The sequence below is a fragment of the Astyanax mexicanus genome, chromosome 18 (assembly GCF_023375975.1).
Source record: "Astyanax mexicanus isolate ESR-SI-001 chromosome 18, AstMex3_surface, whole genome shotgun sequence".
In the NCBI taxonomy this organism is placed as follows: domain Eukaryota; kingdom Metazoa; phylum Chordata; class Actinopteri; order Characiformes; family Acestrorhamphidae; genus Astyanax; species Astyanax mexicanus.
In genome coordinates, this window is record NC_064425.1 from 6,624,835 (window position 1) to 6,639,489 (window position 14,655).

General features: G+C 38.7%; 1 protein-coding gene across 3 annotated transcripts in view; it reads right to left on the minus strand.

Moving 5' to 3' along the window:
- tiam1b (TIAM Rac1 associated GEF 1b) overlaps positions 1–14,655 on the minus strand; it is a 97,289-nt gene that overhangs the window by 31,722 nt on the left and 50,912 nt on the right. For all 3 annotated transcript variants that reach the window (XM_049466963.1, XM_049466964.1, XM_049466965.1), the window contains exons 6-17: positions 13,926–14,229; positions 11,715–11,887; positions 10,511–10,735; positions 9,828–10,013; positions 8,723–8,869; positions 8,290–8,361; positions 7,354–7,524; positions 6,903–7,007; positions 6,007–6,088; positions 4,467–4,553; positions 1,784–1,996; positions 876–970 (exon numbers count right to left, since the gene is read on the minus strand). In XM_049466963.1, coding sequence (XP_049322920.1) covers positions 876–970; positions 1,784–1,996; positions 4,467–4,553; positions 6,007–6,088; positions 6,903–7,007; positions 7,354–7,524; positions 8,290–8,361; positions 8,723–8,869; positions 9,828–10,013; positions 10,511–10,735; positions 11,715–11,887; positions 13,926–14,229 — 1,860 coding nt within the window. The remainder of the gene's footprint in view (positions 1–875; positions 971–1,783; positions 1,997–4,466; positions 4,554–6,006; positions 6,089–6,902; positions 7,008–7,353; positions 7,525–8,289; positions 8,362–8,722; positions 8,870–9,827; positions 10,014–10,510; positions 10,736–11,714; positions 11,888–13,925; positions 14,230–14,655) is intronic.

The following is a 14,655-nucleotide window of genomic DNA, read 5'->3' on the forward strand; positions in this document are numbered from 1 at the left end:
GCGCCTGAATATAGTGGAGCGTAGGCAGGAAAGCATCGGCGCCTACAGCACCAGCGTGCCCTTGCACACCTCTTACAACCACAACCGACTATTCTCAGCTCTTTTTGTGTGTGTGTGTTTGTGTGTATATATACAGAGTTAAAAGCGCCTTTCAAGATTAGTCCATGTAAAAATCACAGTAACAGCAACACTTGACCAGAACTGGGTGACAGAAATCTGCTTCAAATTTGTGATTTGCAGTGAAAAAACATGATAAGACATCACTGATATGGATTAAAGCTGATTGGATCACAGTGACATAGCATAAAACACTATAGTACAGTATAGTACTATGTATAGTAATAGTATAGTAATATGCTATAAAATACTAGGAAACCAGTAAAACAACTGGTCCACAGCAAAATACAGCTAATGTGGGACTGAACCATAAAAATACACTAAAGATGTAGTAAAAACCATGACTAGATCACAGCGATATGCTGGGAACCATGATTGGACCATAGAGATAAACTTAACAAAGGAATTAGACTAGAATAATATACTAAATTCTGTGATTAGACCACAGAGATATACTGAAAAACCATGACTAGACCTCAGTAACCTGATTTAAACTGACCAGGGACAGGGATATGGTGTAAACAACCAATTTGACTTCAGTAATACAAAATAAAATAATAACTGGACCACTATGTTTAAACCATAGTAAAGGCTCTATATCACCATGGTCCAATTAGCTTTACATTAGCGGCCTGATCTAAAAATTTAAACATAGAACCACAGCAATCTACTACACATGTGAATGCACAGCAGCAAAACCCATAAACTTCAGTGTGTAATTGGACATACTGTAAGTAATAATCTTAAAATATCCGTACCTTCCCGTAGTCATCATATTCGCTGAACAGCTCATCTTCCAGACTGTCCCCAGACGTCTCTGAAATCAGTCCAACTCCATCGTCCAAAATCTCCTCTGAGAAAAGAAAAGGTCAGCAGAGAATGAGGCTGATACCAGATAATACAAGACTACAAGACTACAAGACTACAAGACTACAAGACCTTAAGCTTTAACAGGTTCTGCTAATGGTGACAGTGACTGATTCGGCGCTGATGCTAACCAAACTCTTTATAGGCAAGTCAGAACACTCTGAGACTATCTTGGCAACATGGCTGGGTGCTTATATATCCCCTCAGAAGATGAAAATACTCTAAACTAATAACTAATTAAACAACATTTTTTACATTGCTGATAAAATCTGCTAAAAACTTAATGAACACTTTGTAACAATTAGCACTAAAATGAACAAAAAAAAGGATTTTTCAGCTTGCACAGATCTCCACACCAGCACCCAGACAGTCCTCTGGTCTCTGCACAAGCAGCAAGCTACATAAACCTGAGGCAGATCTGAATGTGTCTGTCTTAACAGTAAAATATTTTTTATATACATTTTATACAGTAAACATCTGAGGTTCATCAATCCTCCTATCATGTATCTAATTGTTTCAGGTAAGCTATTATTGGTTCTAAAACTATTCTGGGTGTAACTTTACCAGTGCATCCAAAAGGTATGCAAACTACCTTTCTGCTTTTTTTCATTCCTAAATAGATTCCCACCTTTTATCTGCACTTTCTGAGCAGTTCTTTTCCACAAAGCTCTGTTTATCAGCTACTTAAAACTTTTCGGATTATGACCGACCTGGAATAGCTTTGTTGGTTCTGATGGTAACCGAGATAATATGATTCTGCATGTTTCTGCCAATAAGCTCACTTCTTTTCACAGCTCACCTTGGTTCTGGGAGAAGATGTCGGTGTAGAGGTGCTGTACAGAGTCGGATCGTCGCGGGGGCAGAAAGCAGTGCTGTCTCCGGTCCACCAGGGGCAGTGTGTTCACTGTGAGTGAGAGGGACGCCTGAGAGAAGGCAGCCTTCATGTCGGAGAAGGTCAGCGTGCTGGAGTTCTTCCCGTTGAGCTGCAGGATCTCGTCGCCTGCGTTCAGACCTGAAAACAATTTGAAAGTCCATGTTACAAACATTGCTTATATGGCATCCACTAGCATGGTGCTGAGGTAAATCTCTGGTGTATTGCTATCTTGGCCATGGTAAACACAGGTAACACACCCATGCATAATTTAGAGAATTAGTACATGCCTTTTGCACGTTTTGAGCTGCACAATGTGTACTTTTCCCATCATTATGATAGCGAAGGCACACTGATACACTCTAAATCACACTGCATGGTGCACAGTTGACAGCTCACATATAGATAGCTAAAATAGGGACCCTACTGTCATCTGTAACATGGACTAAAGATGGTTAGCGTATCTAAAGAAAAAGTATGTGACTTCTTGTTGAGCTGCTAGAGAGCAATGTGTGTTAAGGTGAGAACACCATTAAAAATAAAAACATTTAAAGGAAGGAAGTTCTACAGAAACTACGGGCTGTACTTCTGCATACTCTCACACTGCAGACCACCAAGGCTGGCCTACTTCTCCAGAAGGTGTGAATTATCCACAATAAGAAACTCAGACAAGTTTCTGAAGTGGTAGCAAGTCTGAGCATGAAGCTATCTGTCACCTTCAGTAGCAGCCCACGCACTGCCTCTCAGACTGGCACAACTTCAGTCTTCTTCAGTGTTTAAACTACACATAACTGATCTTATCTGCTGCCAGGATTCTCAAGGAGGTCTCAGACCCTGTAATGTGTTTAATCCCTTTTGCATTGTACTGTATAATTTGCATCACAGGGCATTGTATATTGCACTACATTATAGTGAATGATATATTAATTTGAACAGTATTATAGTGTAAGTAAGTTCTGTATTGCATTAAATTGTATTGCATAATACTGTATTGCAAAACTGTATAATGTATTGGATTGTATTATACTGTATTACATAATATAGCAGTGCACAGTATCACATTGTATTGTAGTAAATGATATCAATACTGTATCTTATTATACTGTGATGTATTGCATGTTTTGTATTCTATTCTAATGTATTTGTACTGCAATGTTTTTTTATGTGTTGTGTTATTGTATTGTGCTTTGTAGCAATATTTGGTAGCATATGTATTGTAACAAAATGCACCATATTGTAGTATAGTGCATTGTATTGTAATATACTGTAGTAAATAATGTATGAGCATACCATACTATGTCATAGTGTAATGCACTGTAGTGAGTAATACTCTATTATATTGTACCGTATTGTAACTAGCGTATTGCATTGTATTGCATTACATTATATTGTGTTGTCTCAGAGCTACGTTTCAGCTTCAGGGGACGGCAACTAAGTTTATTTTACAACTATTTTAACTAAGATATTTTACAAGCCATTAGGTGGTGGGCCACAAAAAAAAAATTCTGTTTTGTAAAATGAAGTTTAATGGGAGTGGCACAGACTAGTAGCTCTCCAGCCCAGAGGGTTGTTGAACCCAATTGCAGAACAGTTGAATTCAAAGCAGGTAACCCAAGAAGAAAAATATAAACACACCACTCCTCATGCGGGATCAAACCTGTGTCGTCCGGGTCGCGGTCCAATACACTATTGCTGCCATGGTTAGTGAATTGGGACACGGCCGGAAAAAAAAAACGCACTTATAAGGAGATAGCAAGCTTAAGAACAGGCAGAAACTAAAGTAATGCTGAGCGCGACAGAGAGACAGGGGAGGGATGTAAACAAAAGCTCACCAGAGAAGCATTCTATTATATACTTTTTTTATTATTGATCTAATAGTTCAAACAACCTCACGGGCCAGATGTTTCATGCTTGCGAGCCACATCTGTCATAGGTTTTGAAGAAATCAACACGTAAAGGGGCGTGGCATCACCATGGTGAAACTAATTATGTTTTTTTTTGAGGTTTTGGGTCACTGTCCTGTTGCATCACCCAACATCTACTTCTACTGAGTTTCAGCCCAAATCATGATAATTCCCTCCACCATACTTTACAGTTAGCATGATGTTTTCACCTGGATGTGCAGTGCCTTTTTAATGCCAGATGTTTCATATTTTGCTCATAATAAATTAGTAATTGTTTGTTATATAAAAATAGCCTAATTAAAGCATCATGTGAGTTAAGAGCGACAGCTCTTGCACTTTGGTGCACATACTGCATGTGTGGTTAGTAGTGTAGCACTCAGAAAACTAGTGTAAGTCTTGAATAACGGGGCCAGGGTGACATAATGGTGCTTCCTTTTCCTCCAGTGTGGAGCGTGAGTCAGCTAGCATGGCTAATTCCAGCCTAGCCGAACCCCCACAAAGCTCTCAATACGCCTGTTACATAACGCAGCGAGGCAACAGCAATAACACCCCTTACTGATCCCCCAACGTCTACAGATACACACAGCCTACAGCAGAAAGAGAGAGAGAGAGAGAGAGAAAGACTAGAGCGAGAAAGAGAGAGAGAGAGCGTATGGGGGATAGAAGAAAAAGAGACACTAATGAAGCAGAGAAGAGCAATAATGAACCTTTAGCGAACGCTAATCCTCCTGCTTTCACGTCAGTGATGTAGAGCTGCTGCACACTGTCGTCCTCCACCACCGAGATGGAGAACCCTGACAGAGAGAGAGAGAGAGAGAGAGAGAGAGAGAGAGAAAGAGAGAGATGTATGAGATTAGGTAACACAGATTAGCTTCAAAATTCCTTCTGTGTGGTTAAAACACTTTATTTAAAGGGTTCCTATACAGTTACCTTATAACACATTAATTAGCGCTGAATAATGCGTTTATAAAGCAATGCTTAAAGACTTAAGTACCTGTGATCACTGTTCAGCTGTTAGATGACTTGACTTATGATTTATGATGTTAATAATTTTATATCAACATAAGGGCTCTTAAATTACTTTGATAGACATTTAAAACACTATTATAAACCATTACTCCCATGTGACTGCGTTATGCATTGTTATGCACTCATGCAGCCAACTAGACATAGGTCTACATACAGTACAGTCATCATGCTGTAATATTTACAGGTAAATGCTGATGCTTAGTCCACATCTTGGAAATTATGCTTAATAACAGTGTTAAGTGAAAATCTATTAGGGTGGTGCTGGAGTAAAGCTTTACACTATACAATATATAAAGTTTAGCTATTGTTAATTGTTACATTCATACCATCTTAGTCTCATATAATTTTATGTCATATCAACGTGTTATAAGTTGCTGCATCATACTGCACCACACTGTGTCATCGTATCACATTGTACTATACTGTTTTGTGGATAGATGGATGATGGATGATATATATTATATTATATGTATCTTATTATCTTATAATAAGATTATCTTATTATATTATCTTATTATTTCACATCATATACTGTATCATAGGATCACACCATAATCAAAGTAACATCAGATCTCATTCATTGCATTGTGTTATTACTGTTATATATATTTTTATTTTAAACAATTGTATATATGTGCAAATTAGGGATGCATGGTAAAAATAAAAAAAACACACCGGTAAGTATAAGTAACATAAGTGAAAAATTTACTTTAATTTATACAATTACTCATTTACAATAATTTATTTTTAAGTCATATTGTCATAATAAATTAAGAAAAACTGAAATTATAGTTTTGTAATTGCTGTTTATTTAAAAAGCAAGACGGAATGCATTTAAGATATTTAATTCATGCAGATTAATGAAAACCTAGTTGGTATTTAGCATTCTGCCTTTAGCTAAATTTTTAGCCAAGCACTGGGGTCTAAGGTTCAAGTCCCTATCCGGGTGGAGTTTCCATGTTTTCAGGTAAACTGGATACTTTAAATGTACTCTAAAGTCCTGGTGTGTGTGTTGGGGTGTAAATATGATTGGCCCTTGTTGCATGGTGAGCTCCTCAATGCTGGATGGTGGTTTCCGTTTGAGAGTACGCTGTGTGTGATTGGCTGCTACTTATCACCAGTGTGTGTGTGTGGATAAGTGCTGAATGTAAATGTTTGTGTGTAAAGTGTGTTTGTAAAACATCTTTGGTTTTTTAGAAAGGCGCTTTATAATCTTACCATATCCAATCATGCAGGACTCGTCCCGATCAAACTGAATGATCTTCCTGATTTTAGAGCACAGCTCGATTTCCTTATACAGCTGTGAGGAAAGAGTGAGACGCTTAAATGAGGGGAAAGATTCACACACTGCTTTAAGCATTATTCTTAATATAACATAATTTATCACAAAAACATAAGTAATGTGTCAAAATGCCACATAATATTTACATAATAATGTGATAGAATTGACATCTATCAATGCGAACTTGTTAACCCATGTGATTAATCTGGAAACTTTCATGCAATATTTTTTTAACACAAATTAATCATGTTACAAAGTTTACAGAACCTGGTGATTTTTAGCTTTTGTACTTAGAGACATAAACACACTTGCTACTGTCAAGCCCAGAAGGTAGATTATACACACTTTCCACACTTTCTAGGTAGTTGAGTGTGGAATATGGAGCTCCACTAGTGTTTATTTCCTTTATAAAAACTCAGTAACTCAGTATATAAAAATATTCTTCTTTAAAAATCATCAAAACTGCCTTGTGATATTGCAATACAGCAAAAAAAGGATCTAGTCTTCCAGTTATAAATCACTCTACACTATTAATACTAAACTGTTTTTACAGGAAAATATCAGCTTTTAGAAAATCAGCTTTTAAATAATCATCTAAATCATGAATAATCACAAAATATTTTTGTTATTAATGAAAGTTAATTTTAGTTAAATTTAGTTTGTGATTCTTTTATTTACATACATTTTAATATCCATTTTTTAAAGGTTTAGTCTTAAGAAGAAAAAAAGTAATGATACTGTTTTGAATAATTTGACATTTTTTTAATGGACTGACACTACTAATATAAATGTAATGTTCAGAACACTGTGGACGATAACTTTAAACATGTACCAGGTCATAAACGTCCTCCTCCGGTTTGGGGATGTAGAACTGGACCTGTGCTTCGATCAGAAACTTCAGACGCAGGTAGTGCTTAGTGGGGTCCAAACCATGAGCCTGGAGAGAGAGAGAGAGAGAGAGAGAGAGAGAGAGAGAGAGAGAGAGAGAGAAAGAGAGAGAGAGAGCACATGCAATGTTCTTTACTGCGAGCCAAAACAACACTATAAAAACAGCCCTGAGTGCTTCTTATGCAACCACTCCATACCCAGACTGGGAAATACAGACTGCTTAAACTACTAAACCCAGTTTCTGAAAAACACAAGTCTTCAGCTCATCTGCTTACAGCCTTGTGATACTTTATAGAAAAGAAGCTGCTGCAGAGCTGGTAGACTCTGTGTCTGAGGTACAGTGTGACTGATCGTAGAAATGTTTTGATAAAATGGTTTATAATTATGAATTCTACCTTGCAGATGGTCTCCAGCGTGTCCAGCGCAGACTCCCCAGGACGGATGATGGCCAGAACCGGCCGGCCGTTGGGTAAACACACCCAAGAGGGAGTGAGGTGGTCCTTCGTCCAGGTGTCCTGCTCTGTACCCGGCCGACCCGCACCCTTCACCCCCACCGGCTCGTCTTTCTGCAGCAGCAGGAAAACAAGATATTATAATGTATTACATTATACAGCCTACCGACCACAGCTACAAACTACACTGCTTATTATAACCACTGCATAAAGGAAGGCACAGAATGATGGATGGATGAGTGGATGAAAAACATAAATAATGGATGGATGGATGGATAAATGGATGGGTGGATATATGTATAGATGGATGGACAGCCAATGAATCTATTAATGGACCAGATAATGAATAGATTAAGGAATAAATGAAAGGATGGATGGATGGATGGACAGATGGATGAGTGGATGGAAGAATGGATGGATGGATGGCTGGTTGGATGGACCATATAATGAATACATTAATGAATGGATATATGGATAAAAGTATAGACCAGATAATGAATAGATTAAGGAATGAATAGATCAATAGATGGATGGACAAATGGATAAACGGATGAAAGAATGAATGGAATAATGGATGGATAGATGGATGGATTAATAGATGGATGGATGCATGGATTGATCGGTCGATTGGACCAGATGACATAGATTAAGGTGATGGATAGATGGATAATTTAATGAACAGATATATGGATGAATGTATGGACCAGCAAGATTAGAAGGATATAGATGGATGAAAAAAGAATAGACTAAGGGATAAATAATGCTGAATAGATGTACTGATTTATTATAACTATTATTATAAATAATGTATAAATAAATAGGTGGACAATTGGATGGATAGATCTATGAAGGAATGTTTGAATGAAAAAAGAAGCTTACAGAAGTTCTTGATGATTCCTCAAACATTCCTTCCAGAACTCTCTTCACTGGCTCCTCCCCTTCAGCAAAGACCTGCAGACACAAGTACACAAATAAACACTCCAATAAACACATAATTAACTTTATATCACTCCAATAAACACATAATTAACTTTATATCACTCCAATAAACACATAATTAACTTTATATCACTCCAATAAACACATAATTAATTTCTTTGATCAGAAATGGTCATTGTGAAATGTGTATTAGAGAGATGCAGAGCATGTGCTGGTTTATGTGTTTGGTTCAGTCTGATATGTTACTGGTGCAGTTTAGAAGAGAACAGAGGCTGAACTGCACCCCCTGCTGGCTGGATCAGTGTGCATTAATGTTAAACCTGATCTGTGTGTGTGTGTGTGTGTGTGTGTGTGTGTGTGTGTGTGTGTGTACCTGCTCTATGGAGGGGTGTGTTTTGTTTTTCCTCTTGCCGCTGGTCTCCAGACCCCACAGTGAGGAGAAGCGACTCTTGCGTTTGCTGGTGGAGCGAGACACGGCGTGAGGACGCCGCCGTACCCCACACTCCGTACGAGCCGCCACCTGCACACACACACATGCGTTTTTTGGTTTGTTTAACACTTTTGAGTTACTGCACGATTCCTTACACGTTTTTCCATAGTCTGGATGACTTCACTACCCATTAACAATGTAGGAAAAAAAGAAAACATGAATGAGAAGGTGTGTCCAAACTTTTTACTGGTACTGTATGTAGTCAGTATTATAATCAGCTCTGTGGTTCATTAGCGGATTATTGAGCTGAAAGGTTTTATGAAGTAAATGATGTGACTTCACAGCCAGAGAACCCTGACCCTGATCCTACATCACTTTAATTAAACCTGCCTAGAATTACCCTCAAAAAATAACTTTAATTTCCTTCTTCACCTTCATAAAACTTAATAATCTACTAGAGTTTTATAATAATTATGAGAGACAGAAAGGTGAGGATGGGGGGAGGAAGAGATAATTAGAATAAAAAGAAGAATTAAAGATAAAAAGAGGAAGAAGGAAGGGAAAAAGGGGGAAACAGAAAGAGATAGATTGATAAAGAGTTTAGGATGAAAAGCTGAGGATAGAGGGATGGAGAGATGAGAATGAAAAGACAGAGAAAGAAAGGAGCGATGGATAGGTAAAGATGAAAGAAAGAAGGTGGAAGGACAGAGAGATGAACAGATGAGAATGGATGGAGAGAAGCTGAAGCTAAAGAGACGCAGAGAAAATTGTATGGTGAGGATGAAAGGATGTAAAGGTGAGAATGGAGGGATGGAGGGAATAGAGTAATAGGGAGGTGATGATGGATGGACAGGGAGTTTAAAGTATATAGGTGAGAATGGAGGGATGAGGAGAGGAAAAAGGGGTGGAGAGGAGATGATAGATGCACAGGGAGTTTAAGATAGACACGTAAGGATAGCGATATTGAGAGGAGAGAATCGAAGGACAGAAAACTAAGAATAGAGGGATGGAAATAGGATGGATGGAGAGAGGATGGAGAGGTGGTTACCAGGGCGTGGAAGGAGGAGACGGAGAAGATGCCCAGGCGGCCCATGGCCAGTTTGGTTGGGCGCGAGGCGAAGGCCAGCAGGCGTTTGGGGTTGGGGAGCTCGCCGCCCTGCAGGCTGGAGAGATAACAGCGGAACCGGAACAGATCCATATGGAACTGCTCCAGATTCTGTTCCCACAGGAAGATCTAAAGAGAGAAAGAGAGAGAGAGAGAGAGAGGTTAACCATAATCTTGATTTTAATCCTGATCTTAATCCTGATCTTGATCCTAAACCACTCTAAACTGATTTACATCTCCCAGCCCCCCTCACTGTGCAGCCCACCACTTTAAACTGTGCACCATGCAGCTTGATTTGGGGCAAGTCAGTGTGTCTTTGCTATCGTAACGACAGGAAACGTATGCATGACGCTGCTTGATTGTTGCCAAGATAGCAATGAACACCTGACTCTTGACATGTGTCTAGGTTGTATTCAGTCAGTGGAGCACTTGTGTTTTTAGTTGCCAAGATAACAATACACCAGAAATGTACCTGAAAACACCTAATTTCTCGACTATATATTTACAAGCGCCATCGCTATTTAAACTGACTATATATTTACAAGCGCCATCGCTATTTAAACGCGCAGACAGAAGGTGTGAACATAGACTGCTGGTTGGGCGTCCTAAATCACAACTTGATTTACCTGCTCCAGGATGGTCTTCCTCTTCTTGGTGTCGGTGACGGAGGCCAGCTGCATGTCCCCCATCTTCTTCATCTTCTCATCCATATCAATCTTCTGCTCCAGCTTCCGGATCTCAGAGCGCAGTAGCCGCACAGTGTCCTCGCGATGATGCTGCCGGGCAAACGCCGCCGCACACGCCGAGTGTATCGCCGTCACCCAGTTCTCTAACTCCGTCTGACTGCAAGTCTGCACACACAATACACAAAGACACAATTATATTATTGACTATCAGTTATTTTATTTCTACAGTAAATTATTCAATATCTACTAAGATGGACGGATGGGTGGATGAGTGGAGGCATAGAATGAGTGATGGATGGATGGGTGGGTGGATGAAACAACAAATATAAGAATAAGAGGATTATTCAGTATCTAACATAAATTATTTAGAATCTAATATAAATTGTTTATTATCCACCATAAATTAGTTAGTATCTACTATGAATTATTTAATACTCATTATAAATTATTCACTATCCATATTGGAATATTCATTATGCACCCTAATTTGTTCAATATCCACTATGACTTGTTCAATATTTTATATTAATAGTTCAGTATCTACCAGGAACTATTCAGTATACAGCTCTGGAAAAAAATAAGAGACCACTTCAGTTTCTGAATCAGTTCCTCTGATTTTGCTATTTATAGATTTATGTTTGAGTAAAATAAACATTGTTGTTTTATTCTATAAACTACAGACAACATTTCTCCCAAATTCCAAATAAAATATATATTTTATGATATAATATTGTCATTTAAAGCGTTTATTTGCAGAAAATGAGAAATGGCTGAAATAAATAAAGTTCCTAAATCAATATTTGGTGGAATAACCCTGGTTTTAATCACAGTTTCCATGCATCTTGGCATCATGTTCTCCTCCACCAGTCTTACACACTGCTTTTGGATAACTTTATGCCTTTACTCCTGGCTCAAAACTTCAAGCAGTTCAGCTTGGTTTGATGGCTTGTGATCATTCATCTTCCTCTTGATTATATTCCAGAGGTTTTTAATTTGGTAAAATCAAAGAAACTCATCATTTTTAGGTGGTCTCTTATTTATTCATTATAATTCAGTATCCACTATTAATTACTCAGTACCACTTATCATTTAATATCCACTATAAATTATGGAATATATGCTATGGATTATTCAGCAGTTTTACCTGGAACAGGTATGAGTCTCCCATTGAGTTACTGAGGCAGAAAACAAAGTCTTTTTTGGGGTGCTCTGGCACGGCCTGTACGATGCTGTTCTCCGCCCACACGGCATGTTTGGGAACGCTGGTGTGATCGATTCCAGAACGCCCGTCCGTCTCGTAGAAAAACAGAGTGCATCCTGGGAAAAAACAGGGATGATTTCTGAGAATTATTCTGATTTATTAAATTATTTGTAGTTACTTGAAGTTGTTAAACAATTTATTCCAAATAACAATATTTCAGTCCACTTCTTGTGTGCAGGATCTTAAATAAGTACCGGTTTTGTCTAATTCATTAATGTAACACTGCTCCCTAGTGGCTAACTGTAAATACTTGTCATTTAATTTAATTTAAATCATTATATGAAATATAATAGATAGGCTGTTATCTTAGTGTTATAACAGTTTTAAATTATGTGGCAATTATAACAGTTTTGATTCTTGCACTTCTTAATCTTAAAACAAGTTTTCACTCTTACTACGATATATGCAGCTTAAAATAATTTTGAATTATTTAATTTCTTCTTTTGACAATTAATTTGAAATGTTTTGTTTATAAAGTTTCTTATTTAGCTTAGCCTGATTAAAAAATTGAAAAGGAAGGTTATCCTCAGTGTATTTCAAAATGAAAAAAGGTTGATTGATTTTATCTCTTTCCTATATATTTATATATACACAGTTGTGGTCAAAAGTTTAAAATCTGCTGGGTCAAAAATATACATACAGCAACAAAATTTGTCAATTTTGGTGATGTAGCGAGTTGTGTCAATCAAATTAGCTTCATGTCATGGCCTCTTCACTTCTTGTAAGTGATTCTGATTGACTACAGCTGTTGACTTCTCATGAGCCCATTTAAATAGGGCTCATTTGACCCAGTGATTAGACTCAGCTACAAAAGCTACAATGGGAAAGTCAAAGGAACTCAGTGTGGATCTGAAAAAGCGAATTATTGACTTGAACAAGTCAGGGAAGTCACTTGGAGCCATTTCAAAGCAGCTACAGGTCCCAAGAGCAACTGTGCAGACAATTATACGCAAGTATAAAGTGCATGGAACAGTTGTGTCACTGCCACGATCAGGAAGAAAACGCAAGCTATCACATGCTGCCGAGAGGAGATTGGTCAGGATGGTCAAGAGTCAACCAAGAATCACCAAGAAGCAGGTCTGCAAGGATTTGGAAGCTGATGGAACACAGGTGTCAGTCTCCACAGTCAAGCGTGTTTTACATCGCCATGGACTGAGAGGCTGCCGTGCAAGAAAGAAGCCCTTGCTCCAGAAAAGGCACCTTAAGACTCGGCTGAAGTTTGCTGCTGATCACATGGACAAAGATAAAACCTTCTGGAGGAAAGTTCTCTGGTCAGACGAAACAAAAATTGAGCTGTTTGGCCACAACACCCAGCAATATGTTTGGAGGAGAAAAGGTGAGGCCTTTAATCCCAGGAACACCATGCCTACTGTCAAGCATGGTGGTGGTAGTATTATGCTCTGGGGATGTTTTGCTGCCAGTGGAACTGGTTCTTTGCAGAAAGTAAATGGGATAATGAAGAAGGAGGATTACCTCCAAATTCTGCAGGAAAACTTAAAACCATCAGCCCGAAGGTTGGGTCTTGGGCGCAGTTGGGTGTTCCAACAAGACAATGACCCAAAACACACATCAAAAGTGGTAAAGGAATGGCTAAACCAGGCTAGAATTAAGGTTTTAGAATGGCCTTCCCAAAGTCCTGACTTAAACCCCATTGAGAACATGTGGACAGTGCTAAAGAAACGGGTTCATGCAAGAAAACCATCACATTTAGCTGAACTGCACCAATTCTGTCAAGAAGAGTGGTCAAACATTCGACCTGAAGCTTGCCAGGAGCTTGTGGATGGCTACCAAAAGCGCCTAGTTGCCGTGAAAATGGCCAAGGGACATGTAACCAAATACTAATGTTGCTGTATGTATATTTTTGACCCAGCAGATTTGGTGACATTTTCAGCAGACCCATAATAAATTTATGAAAGAACCCAATTTTATGACTGTTTTTTTGTGACAAACATGTATGTGTTCCGATCACTCTATCACAGAAAAATAAGAGTTGTAGAACTTATTGAAAACTCAAGACAGCCATAACATTATGTTTTTTTACAAGTGTATGTAAACTTTTGACCACAACTGTATATATATATATAAATTCAGTACCTTTAAGGGAGACCCAGTAGCTCTTCCACTTGCGGCGAGCGGCGAGCTCCACCTTCTTGTTCTTTTTGTGTACCAGCAGGTTTTTGATGGTTAGTCGGCCGGCCTTGCGTACACTGCCCTGACCGGCGGCAACTCCCAGCAGCGGCTCTGTGTGATAGGCCAGACCCAGCATGGGCTCTGTGTGGTAGGCGGAGCTTAGCGTGATGCTGCTCTGCTCATCGCTCAAGCCCGACGCCCGCTTCTCCGCCGGCTCCATCTGGCACACGCTCTTCTCCAGCTCCTGCCGGAAGTTCTCGTACACACCCTGCGTTATAAAACCACTTCATTAGGAACCTGGCTTAATCCCATGCCTCATATTATAACAAAACTGTGATTAAAACCGTCAATCTCAATCTCAATCTCAAGCTCAAGAGAAAATTATACATTGATAATCATCCACAGATAGACTCTCTGATGATTTATATGATTTATTTTCTGAATAAGTGAGGAAATTTGTGTTTGGTAGATTTGGTATTTTTGTGTTGTAATAATGCATCTTGGTAATAAATCTTATACCATTGGAAAGCCTGTTCCCTTTTAAATGGAACCAAATTTGTGGGAACATACATTTGTGGGACAAGTATGTGGGTTGGGCCCATGAACAATTTGCCATAACCCTCAGCCAATGCCACACAGCTTATTCTACTGTTGATACCGACACTTATTTTGAGCTTCGGCATCATGCCACGTT